Source organism: Rhinolophus sinicus, linkage group LG02 (genome assembly GCF_036562045.2).
Source record: "Rhinolophus sinicus isolate RSC01 linkage group LG02, ASM3656204v1, whole genome shotgun sequence".
Taxonomy (NCBI): Eukaryota; Metazoa; Chordata; class Mammalia; order Chiroptera; family Rhinolophidae; genus Rhinolophus; species Rhinolophus sinicus.
Window position 1 is genome coordinate 4619601 of NC_133752.1, and position 16346 is coordinate 4635946.

Sequence of the window (16346 nt, forward strand, 5' to 3'; positions counted from 1 at the left end):
AATGTATTATGGAATTGTACACCTGAAATCTATGTAACTTTACTAACAATTGTCACCCCAATAAACTTTAATTTAAAAAAAAAAAGAAATTAGCAGAATTGTCAAAGAATTTGTAGGGGGAAAAAAATGAAGTTAATGGAAAAACACATGAGGAATTTCAGGAGAGATACAGAAAACCTGAACAAGCAAATGAAGATCTTAGAACTGAAAAGTATAATATCTTAAACTGTAAAATTCATTTACTAGAAAGAGCAGTCTGGACAAGGCAGAAGAAAGAGTCTGTGAATTTGAAGACAGATCAATAGAAAAATATCCAAACTGAAGCAAAGTGAGAAAAGATCTTTAACACACACACAGAAAAAAATTAACAGAGTCCCAAATAATCTGTGGAATGCTATCAGGTGGTCTGACATGAATGTTATTGGAGTACTAGGAGGGAGGGCGAGGGGAGGAGACGGGAGATATGGCAAAAATATTGGTCAAGGTTCACTCCAAAGTTATGGCCTGAGCAACTGGAAGAATGGAATTTCCGTTTTGCTAAAGTAGGAAGATGGGAGGGAGCCGATTTGAGGAATGAGTCAGAAAAGCAAAAGTTCAATTAAGAGGCACTAAGAGTAAGGTTCCAACTTGATATCCATGTAAAAATTTGGGGTTGGGAACTAAGAATCGCATCTGTGAGGTACAGCTTGAGCCTCACAAAAAGATAAGTTGTCAGCCTGTAATACACGGGTGGTATTTTAAGTAGCTATTACTTCCAACCCATCCCAAGGCAGGACTCACATTTGAGGACCTCTGCCCTATAGGCCTCCGCCAGAAATCGGTATCAAAATTTAACACAACGCTCCCATTACTTACAAACAGATAACCGCATCCTTCTGGATGGGCAATGAGTGCATCTCCCACAGGGGCAAATCAGAGGCATGAGCATTACCAACCAAATCGCCAGCCTGACTCCCACGGCCTAATCTTGTGTCTGATTTGCTGGCTAAGAAAGAAAACTGATCACAGATTATAGGCTTGTTTCTCTCCCTACCCATCACACCTCAAATATTAAAGCGACTGGCAAATAGAAGCTCTGAAACATTTACCACCTCAGTTTAAGACCAGACCATGATACCTCAGAAAGATCAGAAACATTTGTTATTTCCTGGAAGAAATAAAGGGCCAATGCAAAGCCCTTTCAAATGCAAATCCAAAACAAGCATAATTCTGGTTAATGCCTAAGAGGTGTGTGCTACTGAGCTCCCTTTGATTCTCCTGGAAGATTGATGGAGTAATTACACTCTGGAGAGGAGGGTTAAGGAACTATATAATATATTGAAACTTACTAAAAATGACACACAGCAACGTTCCGATTTTCTTTAAAAAGTTGTGCTTAAAAATAATTACATTTTAAATGGAATTGATCAATGTCTTATACCACTGAAGTGAACTGCAGAAAATTCTGCTGTGCCCTGATTTTGTTGAACTTGCTATAAGCTACATCACCTATTAGTGGCATTTTTTTTAAAGTTTATTGAGGTGACAGTTGTTAGTAAAGGTACATAGGTTTCAGGTGTACAATTCTGTAATCCATCGTCTATACACCACATTGTGTTCACCACCCAGAGTCGGTTTTTCCATCACCATATTTTTGACCCCGTTGACCCTCATCTACCCACCCCCCCTTACCCTCTGGCAACCACTAAACTGTAAAGTGGCCTTTCCTATATGACCAAGGGGCTAGAAGATTTGCAAAGCAGCTGTAGGGGAATCTGTGTCCATATGTACTTCCGTACGTAGTGATAAACGTAACTGTCTACATATACGCAAACGTATCCCATCATGAACACTTGTGACACTCCCCCTTTCTTGGGGACTTGTATGATGTCTTCCTAGCCATGAACTTCTCCCCCCGCCCATCCATTCTTCAGTCTGCAGCTAGCACGAGCACTGGAAAATGAGAAACTCATCACATCGCTCCCCAGATTAAAAGCACCAGGCTCTCCTGCTCTTTGCTAACAGGGCAGCGTCATGGGTGTGGGGGCCTGTGCGCTCAGAGGGGCCCTGCGCTCGGTGTAACACCCTGGGGTTGCCATTTTCTCTCCCTGAAATGTTGCTTCGTAAAGGACTGCAATGGAGCATGTGCAGGACGAGAGGCTACACGCTCAGAGTGCTTGTCCCTCATTCACGCACCGCGTCTGTGATACTCCCTGAGCACAGAATTCTGGTGGAGGCACAATGTGTGGGGGTTTAGCAAGAAGTGCGCTTTGTCTACCCCTGAGTGGCAGCCCTGAGACTAGGCTTCTGTTCCAGCCTGAGACTACCTTGCTTCAAACGCGACAGCGAAGACCAAGAAACCCTATCAGAGCCCTTCTCACCTGTGTTCCTTCCCGTGTTATCTCATCACTGATACTGAAACGATGACACAGAAGGAAAGGAAAAGATAGGACAGCCCATAGTTCTCTTCTTTTCAGTCTTTCCTTACTCATCAGTAAGCTGGAGGTAGAGAACATTGGTAGAATGTGCACATATCAACAAGCAAAAACTAAAACAGTTGAGTTAATTTTGTGCAGCGTTTCCATGGTTCTGGTAAACATGAAATACATGTGTACAAATGCGCTTTGAAATATGAACTGTGTAATTTTGGTGACTCCATCCGTGAGTTAAATGCTCTTGTATTTGCATTAAAATCAGCACAGAGATGAATGGTAAAATGCTTGCTAATAATTTAAATTTTTAAATTTCATTTACTATTAAGTAGCAAATATAAAACACCATCACAAACCAAGAGACAAAAAGAGGCCTTAAAAGAAGGGAAAATGCTTTATATGTTAGTGCCTTTAATGGTATATTTCTGGTTTTTGAACAAGGGACCCTATAGTTCTTATTTTGCACTGGGGCTCGCAAATTTTATAGCCAGTCCTGTGGATTAAGAATAAAAATCAAATCCCTTAGTGTTATGGACATGTGCATATTTGTGTCCCCCCCAAATTCATATGACATCATTCACAGATGATGTCATGAGGGTGGGGCCCCAAGATGGGATTATGTCCTTGTAAGAAGAGGAGACGAAAGCTTGCTAACTTGCCATATGGAGACACAACAGAAGAAAGCGCTCAGCAGCCCCTTGATTTTGCACTTCCAGCCTCCAGAACTGTAAGAAGTGTCTGTTGTTAAAGCTCCTCAGTCTATAGTATCTGCCCGAGCTGACTGAGACACATAGCATGACATCCTAGGCTCGTCAACGCCTGGCTCAGCCCCATCTTTACAGCTTCCTCCCCCCCCTTCCCTCACCAGACCTACTCCCCATTAACTCTGGGGTACTGAACAACTTCCCCCATCCCCCGACTCTGCCCCTGACTATGCTCCTCCCACTTCCTTGAAGGGCCTGCCCTGCCCCATCTTCCTGGCTCTTTTCCTACCTTCCTACATCCCCTTCCCTTCGATGCCACCTGTCCCTCTGTCATGACTGGTCTCAGAAATTGCCTCTTCTGGAAGCTCTTCCCAGACGTGGTTTAGGGCCTCCTCTGGGAGTTGCACTAAAGTGACTACACAATGGCAGAACTAGGTGTGTTTGTTTCCTCGGGTCACCATAACAAAGCACAAACTGGGGGCTTAAAACAGCAGAGTGGATTCTCTCCCAGTCCTGGAGGCCGGAAGTCCACCGTGGAGGTCAGTCAGCAGGGCTGGTTCCTTCTGAGGCTGCAGGGAAAATCTGTCCGGGCCTCTCTCTGGCCTGCTGGTGGACTGCCCGCAATGTTGGGGGTTCCTTGGCTTGTGGCTGCATTACCCAATCTCTGCATTTATGTCCTCAGGGCCTTCTCCCTGTGTGCACGTCTGCTTTTGTGTCCAAATCTCCCCCCCCCTTTTTTTTTATTGGGGAAGGGGAACAGGACTTTATTGGGGAACAGTGTGTACTTCCAGGCCTTTTTTCCAAGTCAAGTTGTTGTCCTTTCAATCTTAGTTGTGGAGGGCGCAGCTCAGCTCCAGGTCCAGTCGCCGTTGCTAGTTGCAGGGGGCACAGCCTACCATCCCTTGCAGGAGTTGAACCGGCAACCTTGTGGTTGAGAGGACGCACTCCAACCAACTGAGCCATCCGGGAGGCAGCTCAGCTGAAGGTGCTGTGTTCAATCTTAGTTGCAGGGGGCGCAGCCCATCATCCCTTACGGGACTCGAGGAATTGAACTGGCAACCTTGTGGATGAGAGCCCACTGGCCCATGTGGGAATCTAACCGGCAGCTTTTGGAGTTAGGAGCACGGAGCTCTAACCGCCTGAGCCACCGGGCCGGCCCCCAAATCTCCTCTTTTTAGAGTCTGTCGGAATGGCTGTTTCCTAGAAGGGAAATGAGAAAGGACCTCCTGACAACAGGGACAGAAAGTCAGCCAGGAGGAAGTCAGAACAACCTCCTTCTTTGGGCTGAATGGCAGCAGCCCTCACCTGGCTTCTCCTTACACACCTTTATATGCTGCCAGGTGTTGAACCAGGCACCCTCCTAAGGGCTGCCCACTGTGCAGCACTCCACATAGGTCACCCCACGGTGATGGTATCAGACTGCGTCCCCATTCTCCAGGGGAAGAAACTGAGGCTCAGGGAGGTTAAGTCATTGGCCCAAGGTCACAAAGACAATACGTAGAAAAATCAGAACTTGAGCCTGTGAAACTCCAAGCCTGTGCTTTTAACCCCAAAGTCTGTGCTTTTAACCTCCACGTAGTGACCTTCTTCAGTCACAAAATTTAATAAACCTTACACAGTACTTATTATGTGCCAGACTATGAAGTAAGCATTTTACAGACAGCAACTCATTTACTCCCCCCAACAATATAAGTACCACTTAATCCCATTTTATAGATGAAGAAACTGAGAGTCAGGGAGGTGAAGAAATTGACTCAAGGTCGCTCAGCTACTAAGTGGCAGGGCTAGCGTGGGACCCCAGGCATTCTGACTCCAGGGTCTGGGCTCTTAACCACTATGCTATATAAGGGTATCCGTGCTGGAAGATTCCATGAGGGAGGTGGGCAGGGGGCCTGGAATATCCCAGAGACACGTAAGCCCAGAGGCCCATCTCTGACCTGGCAGCTGGGCTCGAAGCTGAAGTGTGGTTTGTGAGAAAGAGAACTGATGAAAAGAGCACCAGCTGTAGCTCCAAAGTTGGAAGGAAATTGTGGTGTCACATCCCTTCAGGGACCTGACATTAAACTTTGAGCGAATGTGCAAACCTGTCCACTGCCCCAACCTTGCAGCCACTCAACTGGCATCCAGTACTACTGACAGTTCATTCATTATAAATCCATTCAAAAACATCCACGGAGCAAGTCACACCCTACAAAAGGCCGACCATGTTTTCCTACGCTGAATATCACTCTTTTGCATCCTACTCACTTTATCTTTCTTCCTGTCTACAGAAGTTTTCATCTGTTTTCAACTAAAGCTAGAAAGAGAAGGTTCCTTTGTAAAAGGTCCTATTAAAGTAAAATCTTTCAAGATAGAGAAGTCTTAAACCAACTAACAGTGCAGGTAATGTATAGCCATGGCAAAAACTAAGTCTGCAGGTGCGAACGACTAAGTTTTGGAAACGACTGCCCTTCAGCCACACAGAAAGGAGTGAGCCTACGCACCACAATTTTACCACCTCAGACAACTTGGTTAATCTCAGAACTTCAGTATCTCCAGGTAGAAAATGGAGCCATTACCTCTTCGACCGTGTTGTTCTGAAGAGCGAATAAAACTGTGTGTGGAAGACATTTGGCCCAGACTAGGTGTGTCTTACATGTAATCTGGTTTTCTCTTTCTCCAGACTACCTCTTTCATGTCCCAGAGGGAACCTGGTACCTTTCACAGGTTACACAGGGATTTTTCTTTGTCTTTTCTGACAAATGCTCAAGGAAAACAGCTACAGAGCCAGGCGCTTTGTAATGCAATAGGACCCATGTTCGAACGACAAAAGTCACAGGCCCTGTCCTCGTGAAGTCTCTGGTCTCACGGGGACACAGACACTCATGAATCTCCACACGAAGAAACGCAGAACTGAAACCATGATAAACGCAATGAAGGAGCTTGTGGTAATTCGAAGGGGGTTCACTGGGGGTCTTGACCCAGTCTGGGAATCAGATAAGGCACCTGGAAGATGAGTGGAGGAAAACTAAGCCAAGCGGGAACAACACATGGCAAGGCCTGGGGCAGGACTGAGCATGCAACTTACAGGAAACCGAAATAATGCCGCAAGGTTGAAGAGTATGAATAACAACACTGGTTTTAAGACCAGAAACAGCTAATGCGATGGGAGACTGACCATGTGCCAGGTTTGGGCTGAGAACGTTAAGTGCACTGAGTAGCTTCATCTGTGCCGGGAAGGGAACCACAAGAGGAGATGAGATGGGCGAGGTGGGCGGGTTCTAGATCATACAGCGCCTGGGAGGCCATAGTACAGCTCCTAATCTTCACCCAAAGCAACGGAAGCCACTGAAGAATGCTAAGCTTGGGACCAGCTTGATCATACCAGTGATTTAAAGCTACGTATTATATAATTCTGGTTCTTGGACGGAGGGTATGCTGAAAGGGCAAGAGAGAGAACGGGAGACAGTTGGGAGGCAGCACAGGGGTCCCAACAAGGGGTGACGTGTGAATGGAAGTGGTGGCCGGGTGGCTGGAAAGACAGGGGCAGGTTTCAGAGGTATTTGGGGGTAAAACCAACACAGCCAGGTGCCTAACTGGATTTGTGGGGCTGAAGGAGACGGAAGTGTCAAGGAAAACCTGAGCTACTGTGGCTTCTGAACTGGACAGACAGCGGTACTATGTACACTAAGCTGGGAAATGAGGGAACCTGAGCTTGACTGAGGTCACTTTGAACTTGAGGAATTAACTCTTCTGAGACATCCACGTGGAATTAACTATAGCTAGGAACACAGATTTGGAGCCCAGAGGAGAAGTATGAATTAAGGAAGTAAATTATTGAGTCACTGTCCTAAAGAATACGCACCAGTTATTAATGTGTCAGGTCTCAGCTCCAAAGCCAGTGCTGTGACACTGAGCAGGACCCTGCAGACATTTCTCTGTTTCCCGCTGGCCCAACTCACGTTGGACTTCCCTTCCTCCTTCCAGAGCACTGTTTTCCCCCTGGCAGCCAGCAGACAGGTGTACAGGGGGCCTGGGGGCCCTCGCCTCAGTGGCCCTCATGGACAAGCTGCAGCTGTACCCTCTGGTACGTTTCTCTGTCACCCAGGAGGCTGCCTGATCCTCTGAAACCAAGGCCCTTTCCCAAGAGACTGGAAACACAGCCTCTGTGGAGAGGGGGGCCTCTTCCAAGTTTCTCAGTTCTTTCCTTGTTCACTCACCCTTGGCCCTAGACAGAGCAGCTGTTTTGCTGGAGTTGCTTTTTCTGCCCCTCCTAGAGTCCTCTCTCACTCCTTTTCATAGTTAACCGTTTTACTAGGTGACAATTCTTTGTACTATAGTTTCCTTTTTTGAAAACTGGTGTGGCTTCAGTCTCCTGGCTGCACCCAGACTGACAGAGGGCCACCGACCGTGAGGAGATCACAGCACAGAGAGCTGAGGGGTCCCAGTGCTCAGTCTTAAGGAATTTCAAGATATACTGCAAGGGAGAGGAAGCCAACTTTGCAAAGGGAAGGAAAAGGAACAGCGAGAGAAGTAGGGGGAAACCCAGGAGATGGAAGGTTAGGGAAACTAAGGGGAAATATGGCTTCAAGAAATAACAAGCATACATCAGTGACAAAGCTTTCAACCCTTTAACATAAAAATAGGGGAATGTCTCTACGACCTCAGAGAAGATTTTCCCATATACAAAAAAAATAAACAAACAAACCACAAGGAAAGTTAGATAAGACTACATTAAAATGAAATGAAAGATGTCAACTGACCTCATAAAGGATTTGAAAAGCGCAATCACAAAACAGGAGAAAACATCTGCCCGTAACTGACAAAGAAGAATTATCTGGAATATGTAAAGAATTTCTACAAAGCAATTAAAACAGGCTGACAACTTCCAGTACAAGGCACTTCACAAAAGCAGGAACTAAATTCATGAGAAAAACTCAACCTCATCATTAGTGAGAAAATGCAATTGAAAACAACAATGCAAAATGAAAAACAACTTTAGGCTCATCGAATCGGCAAATACGAAACAGTCAACACTACTAAATATTGGCAGGGACATAAAGGTATGCTGCCCTGTGTGATGGCCACTAACCACACGTGCCTTGAGAACACTGCAAATTAACACATGCTGCAAGTGTAAAAGGCACACCCAATTTCAAAAGCTTAGTGTGAATAAAAGAGTAGATCTTAACAGTTTTGATACTATTTAGGCATTGAGACCATATTCTTTTACGTATACTGGGTTAAATGTGTTACTAAGGTCATCTATTTCTTTTTACCTATGTAATGTCACTACTAGAAAATTTAAAATCGCACCTGTGCCCAGGATTTGGGGATTTAATCATATTCCTCCAGAACAGTACTGATGGCGAGCAATGGGAAAGTCTGTACATGGCTTGTCAGAGTATGAACTGACCCAACCACTGCAGAAAACAATGTGCCATGTTGTGTCTCAGAAAGGTGCACACGTACCTTGCCTGCGACCCAGCGGCTCTCCCGTAGGGATATATCGTAGACAGACTGGGGCATGTCATACAACATTCCTAGCAGCCCTGTTTCATAAGAGTCAAAACCTAGAAAGAGTACTCATGTGTCCTGGCAGAAGAAAGGATAGTGAATTATGGTGCAGTCACATAATGCAACCTTATACGGTAGTGAAAATGAATAGAATACAGCTAGACATAGTAGCGTAGATAAATCTTAGAAATTCAATCTTGAGCAAAGACAGGAAACTACAGAATACATAAAACATGGTAGCACTTTTGTAAATGCCAACAGCTGTGCGGTGTTTGTACCTACCTGTCTAGCATCACGCTGCCCTTCTTCCATTGACACTCATGTATTCCTTGGGAAAATCCTTCATAGACACTCTTGGTCCAAATGACTCCAGGAGAAGCAACTACAGCCCCTGATTCAAGGCCAGGCATGTGGTCCAGACTGGCCAGCTAGAGCCCCTCACTCTTCTTGGTCACAGCAATTGGTTCATAAATGGTCCAAGAGGGAAGCAGAGCCGATCAGAACTGACCCTGGACTTTTTTCCCCATAACAACTAGGAGAAGCGACCCCCTTCTCAGTACTCGGAGCTGTGAGGCTGTGAGCCTGGAGGGAGTAGGGTCTCCATGAGGACAGCGCCTGCCTGAAGCCACACAGAGGACAGCAGCGAACCCAAGGAGGCCAATTCCTGATGCTATTATTTGGAAACCTGGTTCCAGCCAAGGCTGATCCATCAGCCTTCATTCCACACCTTCATTCATTCGTTCATTCATTCATCCATCAAAAACTTATTGGGTAGCTACTGTGTTCCAGGTGGTCTTTTCGGCCTTGCAGTTACCGCAGTGCATAAGTCACACCACATTCTTACCTTTAAGGAACTTGTAACTCCTCAGCAGGACAGAAACACACAAAGTCCCTGCTTTGTAGGAGCTTGACCGAGTGGAGGAAGATAGCAAATAGCAAAGAACAAGGAGGGAGATGGATGAGGTCAGAGAGGGCAGGGCCTGGTGGACATCTATGGGAACTTCGGCTTTTACTCTCTTTACTTGCTGCTGAGACCAAAACTAGGAGACCAGTGAAGGACGCTATTGTAATAATCTAAGTAAGAGATGTGATGGTTGTGTGGAGGTGGTCAGAAGTGTCCAGAGCCAATTAATTCCTTTCAAAGAACTTCTTGGTGTTCTGTCATTTGCAACTGCAGAAGGCTGGTCTGACGTGCCATATTGCATCTAGTCTCAGATGCCATTCACATTCAAGGCACCATTATTTTCTGTACTAAGGAGATGTGCTGCCAATTAATCTATGAGGGGATTCTTTCTTGTCACTTGAAAGAGCTTTTTTAGACCATTATATGTCCTGTTAGTGTGACCAGTTATGATCGCAGGTAAACAATGAATCTACATCCCAAACACTCCCTGGGCCAGCGGTGGTCATAAACCACAGCCCAATTTCAGAGATGCTGACACGTGGAAAAATGTGTGCCCTAGAATCAATGAAAGACAAAGTGTGTAAACACGTCTGACTTTGTTGAGATGATTGATGCGTGTTTTACACTTATAAAACCCACGGCTATTTTCTATGAGCATTGATAGATATAGATGAATCCTGCCACTCACTTCTACTAAACCATCTCATGCTGATTTATGGCCATTTTCTTAATCCCCATGTACAAAACAAATCGAAGCATTTTCAAGTGAAATGTGACTCCTAAAATCTAAGGTTTATATCCTAGACTCTTACATTAGGCATGCACATGCCTCAAACAGATATGGACACCGAGCCCGTAAACCCACATCCCTTACCTGGCATCTCTCTAGCCTCCACCTCTGTACACACTCTACATACAGGGGCAAAGTTTATTCCAAACAATTCTGAGCTTTCTCCAAATACTCTTGGTTTCCACCTTATGCACCAGCCACAACTGGAAACCAAGATGTAACACGAGTGAGCTTGCCTAAAGTTCTAAACATGCTGAGACAAAGTTGAGAAAGAACCCTGCAGCGTAGAAAGTTCAGCCACTTTGTGAATCACACATGACACAGACGCCCCAGGTGCAAAAGACTGTCTCCAGGTGAAGCATGATTGCAACTTCAGGAAGTGATTAGGTTTCTAAGTATTTCCAGAGGAAAATTTCTGTTGTATGTTTAGACCAAGAAAATGCTTTCATGTTCTAAGCCACTAGTAAAGTCACCTGGCCAGATAATAATACGGAAATAACACTTGGTTTTAAATACCTCTTTAACTGATGACACTCTAAAGTGAGAATGCCCAGAGACAGTGATGAGGCTATTAAATCGATACCCCCAATTGCAGATGTGGCCATAAACTGATAAAACACTGATTAAAAACCCTTTGGAAACATAATTTAACAACCTGTTTCTGGAGTCCTAGGAAGTATTCAATCCCTTCAATCCAATAATCTCACTCCTTGCACCTCACTTTAAGGAATTCATTGAAAAGAAGCGAAATGCTTTATGTATAAAATTGTGAAGCAACTTATATATAAAGATGGAAAAATGAAAACAACCTACATTTCTAACAGTAGAAAAATACTTAAGTAAATTGTGACAGTTTCATTTGATGGAATATTATATCCCATTAAAATATTAATTTTGAAGAAATTGTAGCTACATAAACTACTTAAAATACGATGCTAAGAGAAAAAGCAGAAGTTGTTTTATTTGTGGTAGATGTACACATTAAAATGTCTAGACGTAGATAAGGACAGTAGGGGGGAAAAACAATTTAAAAGCAATTCTGACATGAATCTGGAATGGCAGATGACTTTGTTTTCATTCCCAGGTCTTTTATTATGATATGACTGCTCAACAAATGTTTTGGGAAGCTGGTATCTGAGATGGTCATTGTAAATGACTAAATGCGGTCAGAATGTACTGTTACGATCTTCCTCTCTGTGTTTATATGGAGCCAGATCTCTGTGCCAGCCTCATTCCGTGTGCTCATACATGTCTGTGAGAGATGAACTGTCCTGTAGGCCTCCAATGGCAGCCCAGGGAACATGGTTAGGTCCCAGCCTCCGGAGTTAAACAGACCCAGGTATGAGTCCCAGCTGATCCACACACAGGCCGTGGGACCCTGGGAGATTTTCCTGAGGTCCTCAGTTATCTTTCTAGGAAAATGCAGATTCTGAGACCTCCCCAGCTGAGTTGTAAAAATGATTTCCAATTAGGTATGAAAAGCAACCCACGCAATGCATCAGTAAGTTACACTTGTTAATATTATCTAGATGCAGGTTAAACTTTTGCCGTCAGAATGCAGATGGCCAAGGTCTGATTGTGCAATGGCAAATTTTCGGCTGTGGTTTAGCATTAAATTACTCACAAACAAGACTTGTTCTGGTCGGGTGGGTGTCTGCACCTTCAACAACCTGACGACTGTTTTGGGAAGGCATGTTCGTCCACTGGACCATGTCACGCCCCTGCTTAAAATCCTCCAGTGACTCCAGAATTCCTATTCGATCAAGTCCAAACACGTGGCCATGGGGCCCTTTAAAGCCGGCCAGGTACTCGGGGTTCATCTCCTGTGCCTTCCATCCTCACACCCCACACTACAGGAGTACTAAGCCCCCTATAATCTCCGCAATGAGCAATGATTACTCTTAACCACCTGCCTTTGCACTTTCTTTTCCCTCCTTCTGAAACACCCTTCCCCCCCACCAACTCCTCCTTACCACCTCTGGTAACTCTTGGTAGCTCCTGGTAACTCTTACCACCTCTGCAAGTCTAGGAGGAAGTCTCCAGGGTTAGGGACCCTCCCCTAGGACAGCACAGTCCCCTGAGCTCACTGCATTGTCCTGGCTCTGTATTTGCTTCAGCAGCTTCCTGAGAGTTAGGACTCTGACTTTACCTTCTCCATCCTCCTGGACCCCAGCACAGGAGTGGGTGTGGAAAAGATGATCAGTAAATGCCTATTAAATACATAAACTGACTGGTGGCAAATAACAGTGTTGTACTTGAACAGGGAAATAACTGAGAAATATGCTGGCAAAATCAAGCAAGTTAATGTTTCACTGGGCTGGAAGCTGGCGCAAGGAGGCGAGTCCTAACCTTGTATTTCAACAAGCCCCAAAACAGGCAGTTGACCTTGGGCCTGATCCCCTTTTGGAATGAGGAACAACAGCAGGAAAATCAAAAGGTTGGCGATGCCAGCTGTAATTATTTCGCCAATAAATATTTTAAAGCACATTTTCTGGGATAAAGGGTAGAAATGGTTGTAAATATAAGGGAGGTGCATTACCTCTACAAATAAAGAGAAAGATGCTAAGAATATAGGAATTAAAATTTAAAATTTAGGAATTACCTAAAGCATGACCTTCACCCAGGTTGGAACCATGAACCCCTAAAACTAGGGGTGAGGTGTCAGTTAGCGCTTGGGAGTCCATGGCTTTCAGCAGGCAATCCTGTGGTGGCCTGAACTGTATCCCCCCCAAACTTCATGTTGAAGCTCCAACGCCCAATGTGACTGTAGGTGGAGATAGGGCTTTAAGCGAGGTCCTAAAGGTGAGCCTGAATCTGATAGGACTGGTGTCCATATAAAAAGAGGAAGAAGAGGCACCAGAGATCTCTCTGCGTCTCCTCAAGCTTCCAGAGAAAAGGCCATGTGAGGACACAGGCGGCCGTCTGCAAGCCAGGAAGAGAGGCCTCACCAGAAACCAACCTTGACGGCACCTTGATCTTGGGCTTCCAGCCTCCGGAACAGTGAGCAAACAAATTTCTGTTGTTCAACCCACCACCAACAACAAATTCCATTGTTTACGTGTCTGTGCTATCTTCTGCCAGAGCAGACTAATACAGATCCCGTCCCCGAACTTGATAGGAAAACTCTGACTCATTGAGGATAGAAAATTTGGGGCCCAAGCCGTGCTCTCCATCTGTCAATGAATGAGTATATCTTCTCAGAGGGTCTGAGCAGCTCTGAATGTCATCTTGCAGGACAGAAGTGCTCCAAACGGGACAGGCTTGCCCCTATCCAGCTATCCCATAGCAGAGCAGACCTTCAAATACTGATATCGGTGTCAAGATCAGACTTCCCGTGAGAAGTTCAGGGTCAACATGAACCTAGCTGAGGAAGAGATCAGTTACGTGGTGTCCAGATTCCTCCTGGGACACACACTGAGCTTCCACCACCTCCCTGCCTACCTCTCTGTCCATTCCTGGCTCCCCACCTGCCTGTGCTCCAGACCAAAGAATCCCAAAGAGCTTGGGCCTCCTTGGGTCCTCAAGACTGCTGCACTGGACCCACGCACGGCCCTTATCACCATGGGTGACCACTGATTATTCAGAGCCACTAGACTAGGAAGTGCTTTAAGAAAGAACCAAATGGGCCTGGCTCACTTAACTTACGTTGACTGTATTCAAGCACCCTTTTGAAAGAAGTTGTCCAGGCCGTTGTCTGACTACCACCCACAGCCCTGGTAGTTCTGGAAACCATGATCTAGGCACACAAGCCCATGCCTGGTGGTGATGAGAAGCACAGACTGCCCAGCCTCAAAGCCAGCTCTGCCCCTTGCAAGCTGTGACTAGGACACGTCCCTTTCTTCAACTATAAAATGGAGCGAGAAAAGTACCTAGCTCCCAGGGTTGCTGTGAGCACAGATAAAGCCCTAGCACAGGGCCTGGAACCTAGTATGAGTTCAGTAGTCTTAGCTCTTATTTGGGGCATAGTGGAGACCACTGCAGTAGGAAACCCAGCTGTTAGAGGCAGAGTTAACAGATAACCAACAACACGTGAAGACCTCTATACTGATTACATTCGCAAGGCACTTTTCACACGGTTATCAGTGGTGAAGCTTCAAAACAACCCCACAGAATAGTAGGTGGTATAATTCTCATCTCATAGATGAGGTAACAAAGGTTTCAGAAAGGTTAAGTAAGTTGCCCACGGAGACACGGAGCTGGAAATGGGGTTCTGCTAGTCCAAATACCAAGCTCTAGCGACCTGAGCCGGGCAGACCCCCAGCCCTGGAGTTTACATGAGGTTGGAAAGCCGGCACCAGTCCTCCACCAGCGGGACGTTTAGTTTCACCAAGAAAAGTTTCCCTCCGCTGTCCTGGGCAGATAAGGCGGACAGCGTGGGGGCTGCCATGCACGAGAGCACCCGCATCGTGGACACACGCGCGCGCAGGCCGCCTCCTTCAGCCTCGGGCTCTGAAGGGGACCGGCTTCCCCGAGCCAGAGCCAGAGCTAACAGCCGGACTCGCCTCCGAAGGCCACTCCTCCCTCCGGCTCCCCCGAGGGAAGGCTTCGGGTTCCACTCTCCGAACCCGCCGCCAGCCCGACGCTCGGCCCAGGCCACCCACTCAGGGGCCCCAACACGTAGGAGTTGCCGGGGTGGAAGCCCGGCGCCAGGGGGGCCGGGCACACGGGAGATGGAAGCGGGGAGCCAGGCCGATGCCCGAGCGCGGCGCACGGTGGCGGCGCCCCTCGCCCTCTTACCTTCCTCGTTCTCATCAAACACGGCGGGCTTGTGGGAGTGGTTCCCGCCCATATTCCGCCGCGGCTCCTGCCGCTGCTGCAGCTGCTACATGCCCGGCCGTGGCGATGCGGGGTGCTCGGCGCGGGGTGCGCGGTGCGGAGTGCCGAGTGAGCGGCAAGGGGTGCGGGAAGCGGGGCGCAGGGCGCAGGATGCGGAGCGAGCGTCCAGCCCAGGCTGCAGTCGCGAGCCGAGCGGTAGGGACTAAGCGCCGCGCAGGGGCGGGGACCAAGTCCGCCGCGCCCCCTCTTCCCGGGCGTCCCCCAGGCTGCGCTGACTCCTCCGCCGCACTCCCTCCTCCTGGGCGCCCCCCGGGTTGCGCTCGCTCGCCTGCCGCGCCTGCCCGGGAACCCGGGGCCACCCTCTCCGCTTCGGGGCCACGGAGCGGCTTCTCACCAGCTGCAGCGGGCGGGAGACCGGAGGCGGCGCGGGCGGAGGAGGAGGGGAAGGAGGGAACGGGCGGGGGCAGCACGCAGGGGGCGCGGCGGGCGAGCTCAGCCCCGAGGGCGGCCTGGAGGAGGCGGCGTGGCGGGCACTGCAGGCGAACTCAGTCCCGGAGGGCGGCCTGGAGAAGGGGGCGCGGGCCAGCGCCTCCCCGCCGCACCCACCGGAGTTGAGTGCTGGGTCAGCCCCAAGGAGTCGGGATCCCGGCGTTGGACGCTCCCTCCAGGCAGTAAGCGATTTGTGAGCACCTACTCTGTGCCTTCTCTTGCCCCCCAGTAAACGCCTTATAAACATCCCCAGGTCATCGCTCAGCGACGCAACGGTTAGAAAAATCATTGTTCCCCATTTCAGAGTCAGGCAGACTGAGATTCAGGGATAAAGGAGCTCTTTGGTCAGTAGTTAGTACATCCTGGCTGCCAAGGGACAACTCACCCTTCCCCGCCCCGACGCCCCATTGAGCCTTATTTGCCCATTCGGGCTCAGACCGGTTCTCCAACAGACGCTTTTCCTCTTAATATTGTTCTAAGTGTTTAATAAATTAAACAAGGTCTAGACCTTTTACAACCCAACTTGATCCCTTTATCGTACAATGGGACACTTAGGTCCAACGGGGCGTGGTTTGCCCAAAACCATTCTCCCCGGGAGTGGCTGGGCGTGGACCTCGGGATTCCCCCTTGTCCGCAGGCCTCAGAGTCTGATTAAGGGGCAGTTCTCATGTGGGTCGGTAGGCTCCTGGCTGCGGGAGTTGGGGAGCCCAGGCGGGGGAAGGGAGACGCACCAGTGACGGGGGTGCTAAAAACTGGGGTGCAATGCGTGCGCCTGA

At 47.8% G+C, this 16346-nt stretch overlaps 1 protein-coding gene across 3 annotated transcripts in view; it reads right to left on the bottom strand.

Annotated features, from left to right (window-relative positions):
- Window positions 1-15532, bottom strand: part of STK32B (serine/threonine kinase 32B) — a 264197-nt gene extending 248665 nt beyond the window's left edge. The window contains exon 1 of one of the 3 annotated variants that reach the window (XM_074321208.1): window positions 15043-15532. In XM_074321208.1, the coding sequence (XP_074177309.1) occupies window positions 15043-15057 (15 nt within the window). In that variant the 5' untranslated portion in view covers window positions 15058-15532. The remainder of the gene's footprint in view (window positions 1-15042) is intronic. The other 2 variants (XM_074321198.1, XM_074321189.1) reach the window with 2 other exon arrangements.
- Between the last annotated feature and the right edge of the window lie 814 nt (window positions 15533-16346).